This window comes from Oncorhynchus clarkii, chromosome 20 (assembly GCF_045791955.1).
Source record: "Oncorhynchus clarkii lewisi isolate Uvic-CL-2024 chromosome 20, UVic_Ocla_1.0, whole genome shotgun sequence".
NCBI lineage: Eukaryota > Metazoa > Chordata > Actinopteri > Salmoniformes > Salmonidae > Oncorhynchus > Oncorhynchus clarkii.
The window spans coordinates 30,822,584-30,840,075 of NC_092166.1; the positions used below are offsets into that span (position 1 = coordinate 30,822,584).

General features: G+C 43.7%; 1 protein-coding gene across 5 annotated transcripts in view; it reads right to left on the reverse strand.

The window, feature by feature from the left end:
- LOC139376188 (rho-associated protein kinase 1-like) overlaps window positions 1–17,492 on the reverse strand; it is a 66,780-nt gene that overhangs the window by 13,809 nt on the left and 35,479 nt on the right. For all 5 annotated transcript variants that reach the window (XM_071118467.1, XM_071118470.1, XM_071118466.1 and 2 more), the window contains exons 3-16: window positions 12,137–12,237; window positions 11,806–11,943; window positions 11,421–11,596; window positions 11,065–11,149; window positions 10,076–10,220; window positions 7,611–7,749; window positions 6,958–7,049; window positions 4,901–5,060; window positions 3,960–4,029; window positions 3,256–3,344; window positions 3,022–3,070; window positions 2,727–2,862; window positions 1,711–1,802; window positions 775–1,021 (exon numbers count right to left, since the gene is read on the reverse strand). In XM_071118467.1, coding sequence (XP_070974568.1) covers window positions 775–1,021; window positions 1,711–1,802; window positions 2,727–2,862; window positions 3,022–3,070; window positions 3,256–3,344; window positions 3,960–4,029; window positions 4,901–5,060; window positions 6,958–7,049; window positions 7,611–7,749; window positions 10,076–10,220; window positions 11,065–11,149; window positions 11,421–11,596; window positions 11,806–11,943; window positions 12,137–12,237 — 1,719 coding nt within the window. The remainder of the gene's footprint in view (window positions 1–774; window positions 1,022–1,710; window positions 1,803–2,726; window positions 2,863–3,021; window positions 3,071–3,255; window positions 3,345–3,959; window positions 4,030–4,900; window positions 5,061–6,957; window positions 7,050–7,610; window positions 7,750–10,075; window positions 10,221–11,064; window positions 11,150–11,420; window positions 11,597–11,805; window positions 11,944–12,136; window positions 12,238–17,492) is intronic.

Here is a 17,492-nt window from a genome sequence, read left to right on the forward strand (position 1 = left end):
TCTAGTCAATGTGGACTTCTGTACCACTTCAAATTCAGTCGGAATTAAGAGCAATATTTCAACACAATCCCTCAGATATATTCACCCCCGAGCCTCTCCTACTGTACAAAGAGTTCTGTAGGCATTGGACAGTGCCTGGGCATGTCTAATGTGATGAATGAGAATGGTTAGAACTGGAGCTAATAATCCCCAGCTGTCTCTTAAACAGCGAGTGACTTCACTTCAGATCATTTGAAGTTAGTTGAACAGCTAAGTAAGAGTGACTGAGGTATTACTGTAAAGCAAACTAAAATGGGTGTAGGCCACCACATGAATCCATTCTAGTTCTAACACATGCAGTCAGACACCTCGTATTTACTCAAACACAGAGTCATGTCGTAGTCACATTTACTCATAGAACAATGAGTGCAGTCTTTGGGCCAGTGTGTCCAAAATCGCCACCCTTTTCCTTGTCTCGTGCACTCCCCTATATAGATTTAAGAGCCTTTGATTGGAGAGACCATGCTTAGCTGAGTGCTTAGATATGTATTTGTTGTTGTATGTATAACCGTGCTTCTACACCTGCATTGCTTGCTGTTTGGGGTTTTAGGCTGGGTTTCTGTTACAGCACTTTGAGATATCAGCTGATGTACGAAGGGCTATTTAAATACATTTGATTTGATTTTGTATAGACCGCAGGAAGAGTAGCTGTCGGCTAATGGGGATCAGAATAAAGATTAAAAAGTGCACACTTTAGGGAGAAGTGTGGAGAATTATGATGTAGCCAAATGGTACCTTGCAGCTCGTGGATCTCCTCTGATCCCTGGCTGTAGCACCTCCTTTCAGAGTCCAGCATGCTCTGTAGCTGCAGCAGCTCCTTCTCCAGCTGGGCCCTCCCCCCGTCAGATGAACGGCACTTCTCCTGCAGCTCGCGGTTCAGCCCCTCCAGCTGGCTCATGGACTTGGCCATCTCCGTGTGGCTCTTCCTCAGCCGCGCCGCCGTGTCCGACTCTGCCCGCAGCAGGTCATTGGCCTCCTCCAGCTGCCAGTCAAGGAAACGGCCATTAGGGAAAGCTTGGAGTCAATATTACTTCCGGACACAGACGATCCGCCCAGTTGCTGCAGAACGTTTGATTAAGACAGGTGGGTTTCTTAACCGACATGTGGGAGGACGTCTAATGTTCTGAACAGAATGATATCCAATCATAAGCTTCTAATAATACCTAATAGGCAAAGACTACTTCTGCTCTCTGAAAGGTCTATACCAGTCCAGTCTGAGGCCTTGTTACCTCAGTGTCCTTCATTTTGCTCTATAAAAATAAAAAGTGACTTCAATTTGCTGATAAACATCCATGCATGTAATGCAACAAAGCCATAGGGTGATGACACCGGGTCAGATATTGTTCAGATATTGTTCATCCTTGTCATGGTTAAGGTTCCGATTTAGTGTAATCTGATCCTTGATCTGTGGTTAAAACCTGGCCTGCCCTCTCCTTGACCCGTCTCACAAAACTAACCCTCAAAACTAACATCCCTCACACATCGCCTTCACCGTCTGTACCGTTGACCCCAGATTCTGAACTTTGACAGACATTCTGACTCTTTGATTGGATGAGCCGACTACTACATTGACACAGACCTCAAACAACCCCCTCACAACTACACTGACCCCTGTGCTGTGTGAATGGTAATCAAAGAGAGCAGTGTGTGTGTGTGTGTGAGATACTGTACCTGATTTTGCAACTGTAGGATCTTGTCATTCGAGGCCTGAGAGTTTTGGCAGATTTTCCTCATGTCCTCAAGCTGCTCCTTCAGAGTGGACACTGAGACGAGAGAGAGTAAGAGGAGTCAAATCAAAGATTAAGTAAATCTTCACACACACACACGTACCTTTCAAAACATGACGCTACACTAAACTAACCGTATCAAGAACCTGTTTTTTTGTGCATGGGACTTGCTCACGTGTTGCATTTAAAGTGCTCCGTTTATGGTACCGGATCTGGTTGTGCTTGAATTCACAGCGAGCCACTGGTCCCAGTCAATGGGAGGGTCTCAGATGATGTGTGTCTGGGTTAAGACTGCTCGTCAGAGGGACAGAGACTAGCAGACAACCAGACTAGCGGGTCAAGCAGCTCTAGTCTTGCTCGGCCAGGGTGAGTAGTAATCCAGTTGGGACAAACATCTGTTCGGGCCAGATCAAAGCTACGCCCTAAATAGCGCCCTATTCCCTACGGGCCCCGGTCAAACTTTGTCCACTTTATATGGAACAGGGTGCCATTTTGGGACGCTCTCCAACTTCAGGGAGGAGAGGGATGCTACAAAGGTATATATGCATTGTCACATACACCGGACAGGTGCAGTGAAATGTGTCGTTTTACAGGGTCAGACATAGTAGTACGGCGCCCCTGGAGAAAATGAGGGTTAAGTGCCTTGCTCAAGAGCACCTTAACAGATTTTTAACCTTGCCGGCTCGGGTATTTGAACCACTACAGCCCCGGGGAGAGATCTTATCATGGATTATACTGTAGCATTAACCCTGTACAAACCCTGTCAATATAATGGCCAAACCACTTGTATACAATCTGTAATACATTCTATACACACCTATGATCATATTTGTTCATAATCAGTGTTAAAAACACATGTTATAGACATGATTCTAAAACAGAGGTTTGGACTTAAACGGGGGCAGATTGAAAAGAGATGAAATGATCGGGTGAATGAGAGAGGACAAAAACAATCCTTACCCTCGTTCTCCAAGTTGCGTCTCTTCTCGGCCTCCTGGTCGGCCTTTCTTTGGTACTCGGTGGCTCGGTGCTGGATCATCATCTTGTCTTTCTCCAGCAGGGACATGCTGGCCTCCACACCCTTCCTCACGTTGCCCTGGGAGGGAAGGGAGGACAGGAGTAAGTCCTCAAAGTACAGAGCATGTCGGCCCTATATTATGTGTTGTTTTTTTTAAAACACATTTTGTAGACTACTGTAGATCGTTATTATCCATTCGACTTCAATTGTGTCGCAGAATCCGAGATATTCACTCACCTCCTCGTCCAGCTCTTTCATGATCTTGTCAAGCTTTGTGTTCGAGGCCCTAAAAAGACACAGATTTGCACTTTTAAAATTGCTTTGCTTGGCCTTCTAAAATGGGGACGACTTGAGATCAAGCGCATTGTTCTTTGAAAAAGACAGACGGGTTGTTTTCTCTCTCAAAACCAGCAGTGTGTATTTGTCTAGCTGGAGATGGAAGTTATCGGAACTGATTGGCAGGTTGTGTACCTGCACTTCTGCTCCATTTCGTCCTTCAGCTGCATCTCACTGTGGAGTTGTTCTTCTAGCTGGTAGATCCTCTTCTGCAGGTTCTCCAGCTGAACGACAAACAACGTATAACACGTTAAACAGATACTCTTTGTCTTCTAAAATGACAAAAACGTCAATAAAACTAGGGTAATGATGCAAATGCACGTGGCAGAAGTAGACTGCTTTAACCCGGTGGTTTGGAGTAATGGCAACAGTGAGAAAGAAGTCCTATTTTCGCCATCTATGGAACTGATTCTGATACCGAAAAGGTTTTCTGGTGAGTGTTTTGTCTTGATCTGTGTCAGGTCCTGTGGAAACTGCTAGGTGCGCGCCATTTAATAGCTATTGCAAGGTCGGAAATAGCAGCAGTAGCTCAATGCACCATTACACCATTCACATTTTATTGAATTAACACTTTTCAATGCGATTGTATACCCTTGTAGGTAACAATGTCTCGAGGATAACTTAGACAAAGCTTTTCCCATTGCTAAAATAGGCCTACACTTATTTGTATTTATTTATTCCTGAACCCACTCAAGTAATCTAATCCGTTCGGATATTCAATTAACAGATTAACCGTGCCCATCCCAATAAACTTGCCGTCTTTTTTGCCTATACAGAAAGTAGTAACGCAACTGCAGATGCAACAGTATCTTCGTTTTAATATCCAAGTGAGTACTCACATGGCTCTTGTCTTCCTTGGTGGAGCTGCTGCGTTTGTCAACGCTCTTGGTGCTGGAGCTCCGGGAAAACCTGGAGAATAGACCACAACAGGAGGATCAGATCTCGTCAGAGGCAACAGTAGGACCACACTTCCCTGACCTGAGCCACGGATAACCTGACCACACCGTGAAAACACATCCCTATGGGTCAAACATGTTGTGGTTGTTATCTAGGTCAGGTTACCTAGTCTGCGGTTTGAGACATGTGCAGGTCTAACAAGCTCTGGGTGATTTAAACAGGTTGCGTGATATTTCTGTGGCGGTATTTTAAAAAAATGGCTTAATGGCTCTAGTACAGGGGTGTCAAACTAATTTGGTCCCGCTGACCGCATTCGTTCACCGAGGTCCGGATGGCCGCACTTAAAATTGGTTATATTTCCTTGCCTCTCTAAATTAGCAATAAATAGTCCCATATCCATGGCTTTTAGAATTTCCGACACTTCTTGACAGTCTACCATTCGTTTCGATGACCGTTAGCAAGCTGGGCAGAGTGAAGAGACTATAAAAGTAGGTCCATTATAAATCCCCAAAACTTGTTTTACTCAAACCGCCCGCGCGCCCAGATTGAATGTGTTTACAGCCCGGAACCGGCCCGCAAACACGCCTGTTCTAATAGGTGCAGCCTAGAATGTGATGACTGTAGTTGACATTAGACTAACTGATGATTGCTCCAGTAGGTGCAGCCTGACTATTTCGACTGTGGTTAGGGGCCTTGGTGTAAAGGTAAAGACTAACAGTGACAGTAGTTGATGAAGCCTGGCTAAGCAGACAGTGCCAATACATACACTGGACACCGTTTTGGACTAATAATCGATGGAAATTCTCCAGGAAAAAGGGCCTTAAGAGCATCACTGACGATTGCTGTAGTAGTTTGAAGCCTGGCTATGCGGAGTAAGACTTACTGATGACTGCTATAGTAGGTGAAGCCCACAAAGGGCAGCTGGTTGCCCACAAAGGCCTTTGGTATGGGGAAGGTCTCCTCGTCTCCCCGGTCCGCCTCGATGTCGTCAAAGTTACTGGTGTCGATGTCGCTGCTCAGCTCAGGCACCACCGGGGCCGCCGCTGGAAACACAGATGGACAGAAGGTGGAGGAGAGAAGAGAGAAACGTGACTCACTGCAGATGGAGAGGTATTCTACTAGTTTTCTATGAGTTGATGCAGAGCCACACTGAGTTGAGAGCATGTTGTAGCGGAAATGTCCGTCCTAAACTGAGGCAAGAAGCACCTCTACTGTCAAATAGGTCAGTCTATCGCCCCCATTATATTATATAAAACAGCATCTTGTCAATCTAGCCTACATTTGGATGCAGGCTAGGTTGCTTGGAGATCAAATGCATCAACTATAAAACACCAGCATTCAGTCTGACAGTTGACACAGTACGACGTATTAGCTAGGACAGCTGGTGCCATGGAAGAGTAGGCCGGAGCAGGGCCAGTGGGTCCCAGCCAAAGCGCTGACCGCAGCGCTTCAGATTACTTCATATAAACCCGGTAAAGAGCCAGGGGTCGCATTCACACAGTATTCCAACTTTTTATATTTAAATAGACCCGCTGCAATTATCTGAAAAGTCTCATCCTCCCCAACCTCTGGCTGACAACCACTCTCTCTGCAGGGAGGGTGTGCCCGGCTGGTCGCTCTGTCAATGGTCTTTGTAACGTGTTCCCAGCACAGGCTCAGCTCGGGGAGCTTTCTGTGGTCCTCCCCAAGTCCAGTGTTCCCGCTGAAAGGGGATGCAGCTCCCAGAACCCACAGACACTAATTAAAATTTCAAAATGGGGGCACCGTAGTCCCGAAATGTTTACTTTGATAAGGCACAGACCATTTTTGACCAGGCTGCCGAAAGGAGAAAATCGAGAAAAACAGAGGGAGTGGAAATGAGGAAGTAAGATAGGATGCGTGTGCACATCGACAACGTTTGCTATGTTGCCGTTTTCACACTAGTTTGTTTGCTTGAGTTCGAACCAGTGTTTGATTAGCCTATTTTCGTGAGTGTGTCAACACTTATCGAATTTTTCCTTTTGGAGAGGCGCGAACCCAGAGTCTCTGGTGGCACAGCTAGCACTGTGATGCAGTGCCTTAGACTACTGCGCCACCCGGGAGGCCAATTTTCCTGCATTCTAGAACACCGAGAGGACCCATGTATATATATTTTGTCTGTTTGTTTAATTAGAACGCAGGTGAAATCTATTAAAAACGCAGCTTTTTGGTTGGTCTGCGTTTTGAAAATGCAGACTTTTGAAAGCTCAAGCGATCCTGAGAGCTGCTACAGCCACTCGATTTACATTTAGCCTCCCGCCTCTAATCTCTCTGCTGTAGCCGGAGACCACATGAATACTAATGCCAGGCTCCTGTTCAGTAGGGTACGCCGCAGCAAAAACTATTTGCAACAGAAAACCAAAATTAGCCATTCTTATTGGACAAGTTTAGGTAGTACCTCCCAGTTTCAAAATGTTTTTTTTTCTACCTACTGGACATGACCGAGGAAAGCTTTCCTCCCCATTCTCACCCTCAAAATCAACCATCTAGGTTCACACAATGAAATCGTGGAATTCATTGGTTGTGATTCTGAATGAAATGAATGGTTCTTATTCTGAAATTTCCTGTGACTGTCTTTAGTAGGTCGGGGCGGCAGGGTAGCCTAGTGGTTAGAGCGTTGGACTAGTAACCGGAAGGTTGCGAGTTCAAACCCCCGCGCTGACAAGGTACAAATCTGTCGTTCTGCCCCTGAACAGGCAGTTAACCCACTGTTCCCAGGCCGTCATTGAAAATAAGAATTTGTTCTTAACTGACTTGCCTGGTTAAATAAAGGTAAAAAAATAAATTAAAAAAAAATAAAAAAAAAATTGGAAAACATGATATTATAGCATGTCTGGCTATCTGTGACATTTGTCAACAGAACAATACAGAATGTAACGCCCCTCCCCTTCAAAGGAAGCATGAAACCTGAACGGAACTCACTGTCTCGGATGTTCTCCCATGTCCACTGGTCGTTCTTGAAGAAAGGATGTCTCTTGATCTCATCCACCCCATTGCGACCCAGTCTTACCTCCCTGGTGACAAATTAAAACACAGGAACAGAGGACGTACAGTTTAGCGATTCTGCCATCCACCGATAACGTCCATTATTAATCAAAGTCTATGGCTTTGCATCTAACAGTCTCCGAGCACAACCCAGTGAAAGCATTTAGACATGATTGACAGCTTTTCAAAAGATCACTGCTCGATGTTTAAGTCATTTCTCAAAGACTTAAGTCGAATCCAATCAATGAGTTCATAACACTATTCCCTTTCTAGCTGTGTTCACATGGAAAATCATTGGTGAAACAGAGAGAGGGATAGTGAGAGATTGGGTAAATAGATAAAGGGCTTAATTGACAGTCAGATGAACTTCTGGATACAATTGTGTGCAGTTTGATGTGTCGGCGCAATGCTAGCTGATCCCATAAACTTCCAGTCATTGCACTAACTAGTTAGCAATTGCGTGCAAAACTACCGTTAACTTCCTTCAATGAGTTAAGCTGACTGGACAAGTAGATAAATCTTGCACTATCCCTTTCAGACTATAACATCTCTTTCTAAGTCGGGCCCCTCTGAACCACCATCATCCTCACCTGTCAGTCAGGAAGGCACAGATAAGGTTCTTGGCATCCTTGGAGATGTCGCTGTCATCAGGGAAGGTCAGGGCGTTCTTGTGGTTCATGATCTTACTGTACGTCCCCACCAACGAGTCAGCATAGAACGGTGTGTCACCTATAGGCACACAAAACCAAAGGCATTGGGGTTAGCTAGTGCAGTGCATTCGGGATCACATTTTGTTACAAACTTATTCGAAAATTTATCAAATTGTTTTTCCTCATCAATCTACACACAATACCCCATAATGACAAACGGAAACAAGTTTTGAAAATGTTGCACATTTATTACAAATAAAAAACAAATACCTGATTTACCTAAGTACTCAGACCCTTTGCTATGAGACTCGAAATTGAGCTTAGGTGCATCCTGTTTCCATTGATCATCCTTGAGATGTTTCTACAACTTGATTGTCCACCTGTGATAAACTCAATTGATTGGACATGATTTGCAAAGGCACACACTTGTCAATATAAGGTCTCACGGATGACAGTGCATGTCAGAGCAAAAACCAAGCCATGAGGCCGAAGGAATTGACCGTAGAGCTCCGAGACAGGATTGAGCCGAGGAAGGGTATCAAAAAATGTCTGCAGTATTGAAGGTCCCCAAGATCACAGTGGCCTCCATCATTCTTAAATGGAAGAAGTTTGTAACCATCAAGAGCAGGCCGCTCGGCCAAACTGAGGAATCATAGGAGAAGGGCCTTGGTCAGGGAGGTGACCAAGAACCCGATGGTCAAGCTGACAGAGCTCCAGAATTCCTCGGTGGAGATGGTTGTCCTTCTGGAAGGTTCTCCCATCTCTGCAGGACTCCACCAATCAGGGCTTTATGGTAGAGTGCTAGACAGAAGCTACTCCTCAGTAAAAAGGCACATGACAGCCCGCTTGGAGTTTGCCAAAAGGCACCTAAAGTACTCTCGGACCATGAGAAACAAGATTCTCTGGATGCAAGATGTCACATCTGGAGGAAACCTGGCACCATCCCTATGGTGACAGCATCATGCTGTGGGGATGTTTCTCAGCGGCAGGGACTGGGAGACTAGCCAGGATCGAGGGAAAGATGAACGGAGCAAAGTACAGAGAGATCATTGATGAAAACCTGCTCCAGAGAGCTCAGAACCTTTGACTGGGGCCAAAGTTCACCTTCCAACAGGACAACGACACTAAGCACAAGGTCAGGAGTGGCTTCGGAACATGGTCTCTTGTCCCCAACCCGACCGAACATATCAGGAGACCTGAAAATAGCTGTGCAGTAACACTCCCCATTCAACCTGACAGAGCTTGAGTGGATCGGCAGAGAAGAATGGGGGGAAAACTCCCAAATAGAGGTGTGCCAAGCTTGTAGCGTCATACCCAAGAAGACTCAATGCTGTAATCGCTGCCATAGGTGCATCAACAAAGTACTGACTAAAGGAACTAAATACTTAGGTAAATTTATTTTCAGTTGTTTATTATTAATACATTTGCAAAAAAAATCTAAAAACCTGTATTTACTCTGTCATTATTGGGTATTGTTTGTAGATTGAGGGAGGGGAAAAAATATTTAATCAATTTTAGAAGACGACATTAACGTAACAAAATGTGGAAAATGTCAAGAGGTCTGAATACTTCACGAATGCACTGTATATACAGCCAGATTTTCAATGGTTCACAAAGGTGGTTTGCTACCTCCTTAACTTTACGTCGACCTTTCACCGTAACCAATTTTGATCCATATGCCGAACCATAATCTTTGGATCTGCCGGTTAAACATCCTATCCACTTCTTTTAGGTTACTGGAATGTCTACAATAAGTTCCGACAAAACCATCACAAATAAACATACTGGAAAAGCACACGCGACAAATAAACAACAACACTGGAAGCCCAGGGTCATTCCAGAGGTCACATCCACCCAGGTTCAGTGTGTGAAATGTTGTTTTCTTGACTTAGTTTGTGTGTATGCATTGATATCTATGCTACGTGTGCCTTTTAAAAAAAATTATATATATATATATATATATATATATATATATATATATATATATATATATATATATATATATATATAGTTCTGTCCTTGAGCTATTCTTGTCTATTGATGTTCTGTATTGTCATGTTTTGTGTGGACCTCAGGAAAAGTAGCGCTGCTTTTGCAACAGCTAATGGGGATCCTAATAAAATAAATCAGGCATGTGATATGCAACCAGTGGCCAATGTGAAAACACATGATAGTATTATTTTCAACTTCATCATTGTATAGTATGGATTCATGGTTCCTTTAGTGCATGTTCCTTGCAACATGACAAAACAAGGGAAAGATGTTAAGTACTAACCAGGAGAATTTTGTTATGTCCTGTCTGCGAGTTGATGGGAATACTCTGCTCCAGAACTACAACAAGTTCATATGATCAGTTTGTTTCCCATCGTAACAGTGTGAGAAAAAGGCACGTAATTGCGACTCACCAACGAGCATTTCGTACAGGAAGACTCCCACGGACCACCAGTCACACTCCCGGCCATAATATCCATCCCCTCCCTGGGATTTTAGTACCTCTGGCGAAATGTAGTCTGGTGTTCCCACTGCTGTGTCGCATCGTACCATACCATCCTGAAACACAGCCTCATATTATACTGCTATACTACCGTATTTATAAAACACAGCTGTGTCTCGCATCGTACAATGCTTATCTGCATAAAATGCATAAGCTGTCAGTACAAGAAAGCAACAAAAATTGTAAGCCTACGTAGCTGATATGTATGAGGAAAAATGGAAAGTAAATGTGTTAAACTGCTAAACCGTTATAAAGATTGATGCACGGTTAAATCATGCTACGCATGGCAGTCAGTTCAGCCAAATGCATTAATATCTCTCCGCCGCCTGTCTGCCTCTTTCTCTCTCTCGGTCTGGCTTGAGCTCGCTAGAGAAACTTGCAACTAGTGTTGTCACGATTCCAGAATGTTGACTTCGATACCAGGTTTAGTATCACGATACCAAAACAAATACCACGGCACAAAAAATAACACGAATTAGCTCGTCTCAGGTGGCACTTAATCCAGACATATCTTTTGAGTTCCATATCAATGATTAGATTATTTTATGTATAAATTATACGGTCAAACAATCAATTAGACTGGTAAAAAAAAACTAATTTATTTGAATGGTAAATCTCTAGGCTATTGATAAACTGGGTCATGTCCGATAAAATTCTCCACCATCTCTGACATATTTTGGGTTGGATCTGGTCTACCTCGGATCCGGTATTATCTTAAAAATATATATATATTTTAAAGGGTCCCTGTTGATGTCGGATGGAAATTTTGCAGATCCAATCCGGTTCGGATCTCAATTTCGGGATCCGAGAAGACCAACAGTCTACTCTACAAGGTGTCGAACTGTCGACTAACTCCTCATTTTCAGTCGTGGTGAATTGGAAGGCTAGTGCGATAGCTACCTTGTTCATTTTCATACAGGTCCCAAAGTCTGCCAACTTCAAGTGGCCCGCTTTGTCTAGCAACATGTTATCAGGCTTCACGTCCCTGAAAAGACAAAGACACAGTAATATAACAAACCAGCACCTCTCGAACCTAAGACATGATATTATACAACCAAAGCGTTCTCAAACCAACAACGGTACATTAAAACTGCCATTTTCAAGACCAAGTCAAGAGAAAGAGCGGCTTTCTCCAATTCAGGGAGGCTTTGGAAGGGTGGCGAGAACTGCCACGACAGAACTGACATAGAAGTGGAGACATTCAAGAGCAACCTTTACAGTGGAGGCGAAGAGAAAGAGAAGCCCTGTAAGTATACCTGTGTATGAAGCCCATGGCGTGGATCCCGTCCAGAGCCAGCACCACCTCAGCAGTGTAGAAACGGGCCCACTTCTCGGGGACGTCATAGTTGCTCATCAAGTTGACCAGGTCTCCACCGGGCATGTACTCCATCACCATGTAGAGGTAACGGTCATCCTGGAACGCATAAAACAGCTGGGATGGGGGGGGGGGGCTTAGGGTTAGTGACCAAACATAAGCAGGAGGAATGGACAGTTAAAAGACCCAAAACTAGAAATTGCATGAATATTCTGTTACATTAAACTCAATCACCGGGCTTCCTTGCAGATTGTTCCTAGTAGGCAAAGTGAGGACGACACTAGGGAGTTGCTATAAAAAATAAACTGTTATTCAATTATCTATACCTGCACAACCCAGGCGCTGTTGGCAAAGGCCATGATGTCCCTCTCCTCCCAGAAGAAAGCAGAGTCCGACCTTTTGATCATTTCAAACTTGCTAAGCAGCTTCATGGCGTACACCTTCCTGGTGGCTTTGTGTCTTACCTGGGAGAGACGGGAGAGCAGTCTTCTTAGGATGTACACTGGGCTTCCATACAGATGAAAACAAAGACTTAAGCCATATAATTATTTCATACGGCTGCACCAGATTTATAAAAAAGGGCAAGCAGACAGACAAATGACAGTTAATGTAATTCACTGGAGGACAAATTAGCATAACCATAATGGTTATCCTCACCAACTGCACTTCTCCAAAAGCACCCCTCCCGATAACCTTGACCACCTCATAGTCCTCTGCTTTCATCCGCAGGTCCCGGATCTTACCGATGGTGTCCTTATCTGAGGAGGAGAGATGACATTAAGAGGAAACCAGTTAGAGCAGGGCAAGGGTTTATCATTAGTAAACTGGGTTAATTAGTGAGTATGAGGATTTTGTCCACTGACTGAGAATTCAGAATCGGGAAAAAAAAGGCTCAACAGCAGATGAAAACCTGTCAGTACCCTCACTGGATATCTGAAGTACACTACATGACCAAAAGTATGTGGACACCTGCTTGTCGAACAGCTCATTCCAAAATCATGGGCATTCATATGGAGTTGGTTCCCCCTTTGCTGTTATAACAGCCTCCACTCTTCTGGGAAGGATTTCCACTAGATGATGAAACATTGCTGAGGGGATTTGCTTCCATTCAGCCACAAGAGCATTAGTGAGGTCGGGCAACGATGTTGGGCGATTAGGCCTGGCTCGTAGTCGGTGTTCCAACTCATCCCAAAGGTGTTTGATGGGGTTGAGGTCAGGGCTCTGTGCATGCCAGTTAAGTTCTTCCACACCGATCTCGAAAAACCTGTATGGACCTCGCTTTGTGCACGCGGGCATTGCCATGCTGAAACAGGAAAGGGCCTTCCCCAAACTGTTGCCTCAAAGTCGGAAGCACAGAATAGTCTAGAATGCCACTGTAATCTGTAGCGTTAAGATTTCCCTTGACTGGAACAAATGGGCCTAGCCCGAACCATGAAAAACAGCCACAGACATTATTCCTCCACCAAACTTTACAGTTGGCACTATGCATCGGGGCAGGTAGAGTTCACCTAGCACCCGCCAAACCTAGATTATTCCGACTGATTTCCAGAAGGTGAAGCGTGATTCATTCATCCAGAGAACACATTTCCACTGCGCCAGAGTCCAGTATCACAGTTCAACTGATCTACAAAATAAAGCCATGGACCATTAAAATCAGAACATTTTGATGCAGTCATTTCCAGCAGTTACAGTTTCAAGAAGGTAAAGAACATGATCCTTACTTGAGAAATGGTATTGAAAAAATGGGATTAAAATACATTTTGAGAAGCATTTAAGCCGAGATCCGCATAAGGTGAACCAACACCACTGGTCGCCCCAGGCTCATTTGTCATTGTTTTGTTTATGTAAACAGAGAGGAGGCGATTCGTGATAAATATTTTTGTAGTAAATACTCTTCTGTTCTATCACGCAATGATGTGCAATGATGCCCGAGGGGAAGAAAACTGTTTGTGGTTTGAAGTAATATAATATCCTAAACGGGCGTGGTAGTTTCACCACTACGGATTCCAGCTTTAAACCACGTGTTTGTGCTGTCGGCTAATGTGACTGAGTCTATGCGTATAGGCTCATGTGTGATAAAGAATATGATTGGACTACATGTCATGGGCTAGCAGTTTGCAAGAAAGAGAGCACTAGCAGTACAAGGAGTACAGAACCCCTGAAGGGAAGCATCCCATTGGCAACAAGTCCCCCTCACAACACAGCTAATCCATTAATGTCCATCGAGGCCTCTCCAACACTTGGCTGTTGAACTTATTTTTCTAATTCATGTTATTTTATGTTTTTGAATAATAAAAGTTCAAAATATGCTTTATGAGTAGTTCATGACACCAGGGTGGCAACACACAGTTTTATAATGCTCAATCCAACAACAATATTGCAGCATTTTAACCAATTTCTGCATTTCCTGGACTTTTGTTTTAATTTCCACACGCAGAGCTGCATGATATGGGCAACAAAAAAAAATGGAGTCGATGTGCAAGGAGTTGGAGTCGACACTCCACCGCTACATCCAGGCTGTATCACAACCGGCCATGATTGGGCTGGGGTGGTTTGGCCGGCCGTCATTGTAAATAAGAATTTGTTCTTAACGGACTTGCCTAGTTAGCATCGTTAACAGTTGGAACAATGGCAGAGAAAGGCAAGCGACAGCAGCAAAGTCCTGTATGGCAATACTTTAAGAAGTTAAACGAGAAAGAAATGTTAACTTTGCCAGTTGAAATTGAGGTACAGTAATGGTAGTCCAGGCCATCCGAAAGGGACGCATCATGAGACCAAACTGTTGCTCTAGCAGCGACGCTGGAGTGTGAAATTGACGTGGAATTATATTCCTTTCTTATAATTTTAAGGGGAAAAACGTTTAAACATTCAGAAACATTTTCCATTGTTCAGATCCCTACTAGCTAGCCAGCTAACTAGCAATTAGCATTCACGGCTAACACAATTACCTTCAGCCAGCATTTGCTAAGAAAATAAACTAGCAGACAGATTTATCCACTGAGGCAAAAATAACTGTCGAAATTCAATTCAATTAGACAAAAGCTGGGAAAGGAGAGTCAAAAATAAAGAGAAGGGAGGGCCAGAAAATGTTTTGAAAAGATTTGAAGTGGTAAAAGAGGATGATTGCGAGGCACTATAAAAATTCGACAGTCACAAGACGGGACTTCAAATAGGTCTATGGCATGTCGAGGAAACCGTAGCCTATCGTTTAGATGGGTTAAACGGAAATTGAAATCTGGGCATTGACTAACCTGAAAAACCTACTGTTTTTTGGCAAAGTCCTCTGATAATACTCGTGCCGTGCGAATCGACATCCTTGTGTTTTGAGATAAAAGTTTTACAGGTGTTTCTTGATATTTGAGCAAGAAAACAATAACGATTCGATAAATTGAATGAAATGCTGTGCATAGCCTATATATGACGGGCCTACATGTATCAACTTTTGTTGCAAGACCGTGTTGCAACTTCACAATGAATGCTTTTGTTTATACGTTTTGTGGGAATGACTTGAACGTCGCCATATGCGTCATAAAAAAAGGTTGTGCCTATTTACCTTCAGTCAGCATTTACTAAGAAAATAAACTAGCAGACAGAAACTAATAGCGTGCTTGGGGTTTTAGGCTGGGTTTCTGTACAGCACTTCGATATATCAGCTGATGTAATAAGGGCTATATAAATACATTTGATTTGATATTTAATGCAACCCCTGCTTTTAATAGATCGCAAAGCAGCATACAACTGAGCTAAACATTTGGAACAAATTCACTTTCTCATCCATAGCCTACATTTTTTTTTTAAGTGTCTTCACTGACATTTTCAAACTTTCCCTGTCCGAGTCTATAATACCAACATGTTTCAAGCAGACAACCATAGTCCCTGTGCCCAAGAACACTAAGGTTACCGGCCTAAATTACTACAGACAAGTAGCACTCACGTCTGTAGCCATGAAGTGCTTTGAAAGGCTGGTCATGGCTCACATCAACACCATTATCCCAGAAACCCTAGACCCACTCCAATTTGCATACCGCATCAACAGATCCACAGATGATGCAATCTCTATTGCACTTCACAATGCCCTTTAACATCTGGACTAAAGGAACACCTATGTGAGAATGCTATTCATTGACAACAGCTCAGCGTTCAACACCATAGTGCCCTCAAAGCTCATCACTAAGCTAAGGACCATGGGACTAAACACCTCCCTCTGCAACTGGATCCTGGACTTCCTGACGGGCAACCCCCAGGTGGTAAGGGTAGGTAACAACACATCCGCCACGCTGTTCCTCAACACAGGGGTCCCTCAGGGGTGCGTGTTCAGTTCCCTCCTGTACTCACTGTTCACTCATGACTGCACGGCCAGACTCCTACACCACCATTAAGTTTGCCGATGACAACAGTGGTAGGCCTGATCACCGACAACACTATGGGAGGTCAGAGATCTGGCCGTGTGGTGCCAGGAATAACAACCTCTCCCTCAAAGTGACCAAGACAAAGGAGATGATTGTGGACTACAGGAAAAGTAGGACCGAGCACACCCCCATTCACATCGATGCGGCTGTGGTGGAGCAGGTTGAGAGCTTCAAGTTCCTTGGTGTCCACATCACCAACAAACTAACATGGTCCAAGCACACCATGACAGTCGTGAAGAGGGCACAACAAAACCTATTCCCCCTCAGGAGACTGAAACGATTTGGCAAGGGTCCTCAGATCCTCAAAAGGTTATACAGCTGCACCATCTAGAGCTTCCTGACTGGTTGCATCACTGCCTGGTATGGCAACTGCTCGGCCAACGCAAGGCACTAGAGGGTAGTGCGTACAGGCCAGTACATCACTGGGGCCAAGCTTCCTGCCATCCAGGACCTCTAGACCAAGCAGTGTCAGAGGAAGGCCCTAAAAATGGACTCCAGCCACCCAGGTCAAAGACTGTTCTCTCAGCTACCACATGGCAAGCGGTACTGGAGCGCCAAGTCTAGGACCAAAAGGCTCCATAACAGCTTCTACCCCCAAGCCATAAGACTCCTGAACAACTAATCAAAAGACTACCCAGACTATTTGTATTGACCCCCCTCTCCTACACTGCTGCTACTCTGTTATTATCTATTATCTAGTCACTTTTATAACTCTACCTACATGTACATATTACCTCGACTAACCGGTGCCCCCTGTATATAGCCTCGCTATTGTTATTTTACTGCTGCTCTTTAATTATGTAACTTTCACTTCTTACATATTTTTTGTATTATATTCCTTGTTAATCTTTTATTTTTATTTTTTAACTGCATTGTTGGTTAGTAAGGGCTTGTAAGTAAGCATTTCACTGTAAAGTCTAAGCCTGTTGTATTTGGTAAATAAAATGTCATTTGTAGTTAGCCGTTTAGCTCACATCTGAAGGCTGGGGGGCATTTAGGATGTCTACTGCGGATAGCTAAAATATCCTAATGATATTGATCACACTTCCTCAATGCAAATATTATAGCGACACTATACCAAAGATGTTATCAGTGTGGCCTGAAATTGCCTGGACTGGTTGAAATATCTTCACAACTTTATTATTATTATTTTTTTTTTTTAAGTAAGAATTACAGGGGGCAGGTTGGAAAAAACTTATCCCGTCAAATCCTTCTCTGGAATAACAGACATTCTGGGGTAACAAATACATAACCAACGTTCTCTGGTAATATTAGTACCGTGCGAACAGGGCTATAGTCTTAACCTCTGCTGAATTAAGCATTTTTTGCAGTAAAATTATACACCAAATGAGGAAAATGTTTACTTGGGAACAGGAGTGGAGAATAATGATTCATTTCTTTCTGCATCTTGAGAATGCAATGCTCCGTTAGATACGATCTGTAGAGGTGCTGTCTTCATCATAAAATATGATAGTATTTCAACCACATTCTGTTGAGCAATGGTTTATTTCGTCTTCAAGGGCAACATATGACAAAAGAGAATCTATATGTATCTAATTATAGACAAGTTGAAGAACAAATAGCCTACCAAAATGTCTGAAATT